The sequence below is a fragment of the Orycteropus afer genome, unplaced genomic scaffold (genome assembly GCF_000298275.1).
Source record: "Orycteropus afer afer isolate SDZICR_OR568_19922 unplaced genomic scaffold, OryAfe1.0 scaffold00100, whole genome shotgun sequence".
Lineage (NCBI taxonomy): Eukaryota > Metazoa > Chordata > Mammalia > Tubulidentata > Orycteropodidae > Orycteropus > Orycteropus afer.
In genome coordinates, this window is record NW_006921687.1 from 9,348,525 (window position 1) to 9,356,934 (window position 8,410).

General features: G+C 37.2%; 1 protein-coding gene across 1 annotated transcript in view; it reads right to left on the reverse strand.

The window, feature by feature from the left end:
• Positions 1-8,410, reverse strand: part of FAR2 (fatty acyl-CoA reductase 2) — a 79,652-nt gene that overhangs the window by 17,742 nt on the left and 53,500 nt on the right. Inside the window, exons 5-7 of the mRNA XM_007943193.1 lie at positions 7,155-7,199; positions 4,231-4,349; positions 3,430-3,497 (exon numbers count right to left, since the gene is read on the reverse strand). Of these exons, the coding sequence (XP_007941384.1) occupies positions 3,430-3,497; positions 4,231-4,349; positions 7,155-7,199 (232 nt within the window). The remainder of the gene's footprint in view (positions 1-3,429; positions 3,498-4,230; positions 4,350-7,154; positions 7,200-8,410) is intronic.

Below are 8,410 nucleotides of genomic sequence, written 5' to 3' on the forward strand. Positions count from 1 at the left end.
TGCGATGATGGGCTCAAGTATAGCAGGGATTGTGGGGCTGGTGCGGGATCGGGCAGTGTTTCGTTCTGCTGTGCATGGGGTCGCTATGAGTCAGAAACGACTCGACGGCACTTAACAACAACAACAACAAAACTTAATTGAAAAGTTTTAATGTACATTTATAAACTCAATGATTCTTTTCAAAGGTTATTCATTAGAATTCAATTTTGATTTTCTATATACCTATATGCTTATTCAAATTTCCACTTGTATATGTAACAAAAATTCAATGCAACCACTGCCGTGGAGTCAGATCCGAACTCTTGATACTTCCACTACTAATCACCCCCTTCTCAATACATACACAAAAACCTGCTTCTCCACCAATCTTCCACCTCTAAGTAACTGATAATTCAATTTATGTAGTTGTTAAGACAAAAATTTGGAGTCATCCTTGATTTTCCTCTTGCATAATACCTCACATACAAACAGCAAAATCTATCAGCTCTATCATTTCTACTGTTGTCTCTCTGATTCTTGGGATATTGGAAGACGATCCTAAGTGCTCTCTGCCACTATACTTGCCCCACTCTAGTCTGCTCTCCATATTTAAACTGTACCTCGGAATATGTTACTCCTCTGTTCAGAACCCTCCAATGGAATTTCATCTCATTTAGAGGGAAAACCAAACTTATTACAGTCGGCAGGCCTCACTTTGGAGTCCCTGGGTGATAAAAATGGTTAAACCTCCAAACTCTTTTGGCTGCTAACCAAAGGTTGGAGGTTTAAATCTACTCAGAGGCACTTCAGAAGAAAGGCATGGCAATTGGCTTCTGAAAAATTAAATTGAAAACCCGATGGAGCACAATTTTGTTCTGACACACATGGGGTTGCCATGAGTCAGAATCTATTAGATGGCTTCTGGTTAAGACCTTATATTAATTGCACCCCCACTCTCTCCACTCATCACTCTGTCTGTATTTCCTACCATTCCTTCTTTCTTTGCTTCTATTGTAGGCATACTGGCCTCCTTGCTGTTCTGAAATATGAATAAATGCAGTTCCATCCTAGGGCCTTAGTACTTCCTCTTCCTTCAACTTGGAACACTCTTCCTCCAGATATTCCTTTGATTTGTCTCCTGACTTCTTTCAGGTCTTTGCTAATATCAAAGAGGCCTTCCTTGACTACCACATACAGGCAGTCACCACATTACTAAAATCAACTGTATTTCTATAAACCTGTCACTAGCAATTAGAAAACATACTTTTTAAAAAAGAGACCATTTAAATTAGCAAAGAAATTATAAATTACCTAGGTCAATTAAAGATGTGTAAGACCTACATGCAGATTGCAAATTTTTCTTGACAGACATTAGTGATGACTTAACTAAATAGAGGGAGAGCCCATGTTCACCCAGGCAGCTCAGTAATGTTAGCTGAGGCTATGGATGTTCCACCTGTTATATATAGTGGTCATTTTGATCTCTCTTTGAATCTCTGATAGGAAGCACAAATGGGTTTTAACTTGCATGCAAAATCAAGTTAATTAGTAATGTTGTTGTTATTGTTATGTGCCATCGAGTCAGACCCGACTCACAGCGACCCCTCCTTGGGTTTCCGAGGCAGTATCACTACGGAAGTGGATTGCCCAACCTTCCTTCTGAGGAGTGGCTGGTGGGTTTGAAGCGCCAGCCTTCTGGTGAGCAGTCAAGTGCCTTAGGCACTATGCCACCAGAGCTCCTTAATTAGTAATAGTTTCCAAAAATCCTGTGTTAAAAAGGATTCTAGTACAGAGAGTTGGTGCAGTCTTGTCTGCTGTGAGTGTGAGGGAAATAGTGAAATCATGCATGCCATGAAAGTCTTCAAATCAAAGCCTATCATAGAAAGAGCAAGAGTAGTTAGCTGTCCTGCAATTGTACTCTCAGTTTGGTACCATGACTTGTCATTGGGATGTGCATATACAGTGTTACCTATGTATCTGCCACAGGGAAAGAAAGGGTATGTTAGGAGGTTCTACAGAATCCTGCAGGATAGCCTAACTTCTGACCCATCCTCCACCATCATTATATGTCTGAATTGTATTCAACTTTATTTCCATCAGTTTTGTGCATTGGATAGATGAACTCCCTTACATGCAGACAAGTCAAAAGAGGGTTTATATAGTGCAGGATTTCTCAAAGTGTGTTCCACCAGCATTAAGAATTACCTGGGTGCTTTTTAAAAATTTAGCTTCCTCAGTACCATGTAACAGTTTGATCCTAGAAATCTGGACCTAATTTCTCCCAGGATGATTCATATTCCTAGAGGGCTGTTACTGCACATTAAAGAGAGGCAAGAGACCTGGTTTCTACTTCTATTTCAGGTACCACCTTCCTTTATGAATTTGAGTAGATGATTTACTCTCTCTGGTCTCTTATATAAAATAAAGTGGGACACTTATTTTTAAGATCACTTTCAACTGTGACATGCTATAATTCCACAAGTCGGATACTAAGTCCATATTTTCAAGATGGAAGATGACTATTTTTAATCTTAAAGAATGAGCTTTACATGTAGCATCTTTGTATTTAAGAGATTAAGGTATCTTATTTGTTTCTATCAATGCCATTTTGATGTGTGGAGTCTTAGATATCTTAATTGTTACTGAGGTAGAAGAGATATGTTTTTATTTCCAAATGTTTTCAGAATTCTTTATAATCTATGATCTAACTAACTAGATATATGACATAAATAACTGTGATGGCAGTAGATAATTTACTTTCCCATATACTAAATAACTTCACAAATAGGATACTGTAAATCAGAAACAAGTTTCTAACATATTAAGTACCTTTGATTTTTTTTTTTTTATTTTACTAACACCCAAGTAACAGATTGGTGACTTGAAAGTTTTAGTTTTTAACACACAAAAATAATCAACTCCTAATTTAACAGAGTATAAGATTGACAGCTAATTTTTTATTATATGTAAGATTAATTACTTTAATTCAACAAGATACTTTCCAGAGTGCACTTATGGCTGGCTGTATAAATCGATAACAAAATTATATTATTATTTCACTTTTGTAAGTCTACTCATTTCACATTCTTAGTGGTATACCAAGGGGTAGGGATATGTATGAGAGAACAGTTGACCCAGGAGGGAGAAGTATGTTATCACTGACATTGCTTACAATTGCTGACTTTTTGCCTGGTTTTATTATTATTATCTTAAATCTCTGTATACAGTGGGTCCCATATTGCCTACACACATGTGGACTGTTCTCACTGACCCTTCTTTGGTACACCATGGTATATTCTGGTTAACTATTATATGTGCACAGTTTGCAGTTATTTTGTCTATTTACTGATTTTTTTCTTTGTCCCCCACTAGACTCTAAGCTCCATGACACACTTTGTCTGTTTTGTTCCCTTCTAGCAGTTATGTAATTACATAGTTATAGGCACTTACCCATTTTACCCCAATTACAGGGATTAATGTTACCAGATGTGCAGTGGTAGATTAGTGTAGATTTAGGTCTGGAAAAGGAAATAAAAATTAGATAAATACAACAAAATAGAAAACTAATGAAAGAATGATAAAATAAAATAATGCTTAGACATGATTAAAGTAAGTGTGACATTTATGGAGCAAATGGAAGTATCATGTGGATAAGAAAGCAGATCATATTTCTAACTTCTGGATATTTTTATTGGACAAATAGGCAATGTTTTCTTCTAAGTGCAGTTAAACTCTGCTGGATTGGAGAACATTCAGACTTCTACATGTAAATTTTGCATTTGCTAGTAGCCAAATGCAAAGCAACCTTTTTTTTCCCCTTTGTACTAGAAATTTTCCCACACGTACTGATCTGAACTTTGACATTTATCAGGAACCGAGTAGCCAGATGAATGATTAAAAATGCTCTAATTTTATTCACTTTGTCTCCTTTGCTTAAAAAACAAACAAACAAACAAACAAACCAGTATTTTAGATTGCTGAGTAGAAAGAAATACTTTTTTGGTTACTCAAGAATTTTAGGGTTAAATGATTAAAAGGGTTTAATTACTTTATGATCAACCAGTACTCTGCAGTATTTATGAAACAACTCAATGCATATCTGATAGCATACTTGGAACTATATAAAATACTGAAAAAGACACCCTCTCACACTTGGGTCTTCTATGATAAAATGTCTACATTTTGAAAATGTGCTAAAAGTATTCACCCTTGTCATCAACAAATCCTTGAAAGAAAGTCTAAGGATCCCACCTTTGAACTGCAGTGTACCATCCTACTGCCAGGGTGAGATTGACAACGATATCAACGGGAACTAAGTCTGCTACAGCCATGGGCGTAGCTCTTAAGGCCCGAAGAAAGCCTTTCCCAGCCTGCATAGAAAGAAAGAACAGAATGTATTACACCAGGTCTTAAGTAACATCTGGGACTAAAGTATATATAAAATAGGTAATACTAACGCTATTTGTAATAGACGTTAACATTGATTCACTACTCACTAGGTCATTGGGATAAGTATGCTAGCTCTTAGCCCATCCAATCTTCCTGTCAAGTTCATTTTGAGTGCTAACATTTCCATGAACCACTAATTTTTCTCATGTTTCTTTAAGGAATAAAATTTCACACATTTCTGTGAGGTTAGTATATTTAGTTAATTAATACACACCAAAGATAGGATTTTCCATCTTAAAAATTAATGCTTAAGACATTTTACAAATTAAGGTTTTCCACAGACACACAGTACTCATACATTCTACAACATAGATGAACCTTAAAAACCTTGTGCTGAGTGAAGTAAATCAATCACATAAGTACAAATATTGTATGATCTCACTTATATGAAATATACAGAATAGACAAATGTATAGAGAACAAAGTTTATTAGTGGTTACCAGGAGCAGGAGGGAGGCGGAAAAGGGGTCATTATTTAGGGAGCACTGCACTTGGACACAGGTACTAGTGATGGTTGCACAACATGATCAGTGTAATTGGTGCCACTGAATTGTACTGGTGAAGAATGCGGAACTGGCAAATGTTGTGTTTTATATACATATATAAAGCTAAGGTACTAGAGAAAAATAATGGTGGCATATATGCCATATGTATTTTTTATTATGGTTTGGGTGAAGATTTACAGAACAAATTAGTTTCCCATTCAACAATCCATGCACATTTTGCTTTGTGACAGTATTTGCGATCTCCTCAGTACAACTGCACTATTCCCACTTGCTCCTTAGGTTCCCCATTTGCATTCACCCATCTTTCCTGCTCAAATGCTGCCCTTTGGGTTGCATATGGTTGATTGTTCTGAGGAGTACATTCCTCACAGATATTATTATTCAGTTTATAGGCCTGTTGATTGTTTGGCTGAGAGGATCTCTGGGAGTAGGTTCAGTTCCAGGATTGAAAGGTGCCTAAAGGCCTTAATCACAGGGGTTCCACCAGTCTCTGCCCAAGTCAGGTCTTTTATATGATTTGAAATTTTGTTCTACATTTTTCTCCCATTCTTTCTAGGACGTTCTGTTATGATCCTGATCAGATTGGTCTGTAGTGGTAGCCAGGCCACATCTAGTTCTAGTTTCAGGCTTGCTGAGGCCATGGTATATACTTTTACAACAATAAAAATGTAAGGTTTTACAAATTTTTCCTTAACGGTAGTTTACCATTTCTTAAATGATTTTGTATTATGCTAGTGCTTACTAACTTACAAGCAATAGTAGGCTGTAAAGGTTTAAAAAATATTTATTAGAAACATTCTACCATTTAGCAAAAACTTTTTTATTGCTTTCAAAGAAGCCACCATTATTTTTCTCCAGTATCTTAGTTTACCTCATAGATAACCAATGTTATATGGATGCAAGGTTTGGAAATTATTCATGTTAATCATTTATTGACTTCATGAAGTAAATTTATTACTTATACCCTGTATATTTACAACATTGTTTTGCAGTAGTTAAAACTTTCATATGTTCCTAGTTCCTGTCTTTGTCATAAGTAATTGACCTTCTTTTGAACATAAGAAACCAGTTTGGAAAATTTTAGAAACTTTGACTAAATAAGCAGCTTTGTGAACAATGTATCAAAACCAGTCTAGGATCGTGTTAAAATAATTACATTCCAAATCACCAAATTTTCACCCCCACTAAAACTTAAAGTAGAAAGAGAACCAGGTAGGGAGCAGATAGGGGCTGCTAGAAAAATCAAAGTCAGAATGAAGTTCATTGTCACTGTCTTTGACAAGTCATCATTCCCTGTTTTGTATTTGTATTTCAATTCATGTTGCAATGAGTTTTGAGAACAGCAGAGAAAGACTCTGAGGCCTAGTAGAATTTAAACTCATCTAGATCATGGAATTCCTACTTGTTTTCCAAAAGACTAAAGTTGTGGGTCTGGTCCTAAGATTAGTGTGAGCTGTGAAGCATTACACTTCAAGGAGACTCATACATAGAGCAACTAGCCAGTACAAACAACTGAAGTTTCCCCTTGCTCCAAGAGAACTATTGTTGAAAGAGTGTTTTCTATTAGTTAATTTTTATATATGAAAAATTTGTATCTGTTAAGAACTAGTTATTGGTGCTTTATATCTATATATCTATCTCTGTCCATCCATCTGCACACATAAATGCATGTATATATTTTAGACTCAAGAACTTAACATCATGGCTTTTAGGGCATCCTCAATGCACCGCACTAAGCTGTTAATAAGGAAATAACCCCATCTTGTGGTCACCAAAGGAAAAGACATGCATAGGTTCTGATACACAAAGATTTTCTACAATAAAACCCTTAAACAGTAATTGATGATATTACAGTATCTCTTGACTGCTAACCAGAAGGCTGGCGGTTCAAACCCACCAGCCACTCCTCGGAAGGAAGGTTGGGCAATCCTACTTCCATAGTGATACTGCCTTGGAAACCCAAGGAGGGGTCGCTATGAGTCGGGGCCGACTCGACGGCACACAACAACAACAGTTTCCTGATAAGAAAATCCACAACTAATAAAGGTAATTTCATCCTGCCTCTATTTCTAATCAACGAAATAGGACAAATTTCTTCAAATGTTATTAATAAAATAGTATTCATGTTTTTGGATCAATGAAGCCAAGCCAACACAAAAGCATTTTGTTACTATTCTGCTACTACATGTCAAGGAGTTATTTCCCCATCATTATACATACAGCAATAATAAGCCCGGTAGGTCCATTTATGTTATCAATCCAACCCTACAAAAAAACAAGATCTTTATTGGTTATTCATGTCAGCACATGGTAATAACTTTGAAACACCTACAGTCTAATCTTCATAAATTTCAAACAAAGATCACCAAGACCCTGGCCAGTAGAACTGTCCAATCCAGTAGTTTTTACAATCCCAAAAAAGTTTGGCAAAAGCACTGGCCAAATTGTGCACTTTATTTGTTCAAGAATGAAAATTCTAAATTTTGCCAACTGTTTTTTTTTTTTTTTTTTTTCATAGCAGGCAGGGGCCATCGATGATTATGTCCTTTCATGACCTCTTAAGAGCTAAATTTGAATCTAATCTTAATGTCATTGTGGTGGTTATGTTTGTGTGTCAACTCGGGTAGGCCTGGTTGAGTGGCTGGGCAGCTGGTGGTAGTTACTCCCCATGATGAGACTGGCAATCAACTCTATGGTGGGATCCACCACAAGCAGCTGAGTAGCTGCTTTGGGTATGTGGTCTGCTTCCTGTATATAAGGAGAAGCATTGGGAATGGTCTCTAGCCTACGGCACACTTGGACCTTGCATGTAGCTATGTCGTTACTCAGCAGCCTGCTATGCTTTGCTGACCTTGGGACTTACAATGGACTTAAGTTAATGGCCTGCCATGTGGTTTGGTAACATCAGGACTGTGCCTGTTTACTTGTCAACCTTGGAGCTTCTCAGTCTCAGCAGCCGGCAGCTGTCTCAGTGAAGAAACACCTCTAGCTCCAGTGGGACAGCAGCTGGAGGCAGAGCTGGACCCCAAGGCTGAAGGGCTTTTACCCAGCCCCTAGAGCCTGGCGCTTTGAACTTGGACTTAAAGCCTCCAAATTGTAAGAATAAACTCCTGTTTGTTTAAACCATCCCATTTGTGGTATATTCTTGTCAGAGTGGTACCAGGTAACCAGAAAAGTCATGATCAGCTGATTAATTTATCTACCATATTTTTTTCTATACCCTGAGGCCTGGTTTTAAGCTCCCTGGGGAAACGTTTAAAATATGAGTTGTGGAAATTACCCATTTCTTGGAAATTTTAACAATCATAGAGTACCTATCAGTTACATTTCATGTGTGTATTAGCTTACTTAGAGATGTTAGAATAAAGATATTTTAGGAGCTCTGGTAGCATAGTGCCTAAGGCACTTGTCTGCTAACCGGAAGGCTGGAGGTTCAAACCCACCAGCCACTCCTCGGAAGGAAGATGGGGCAATCT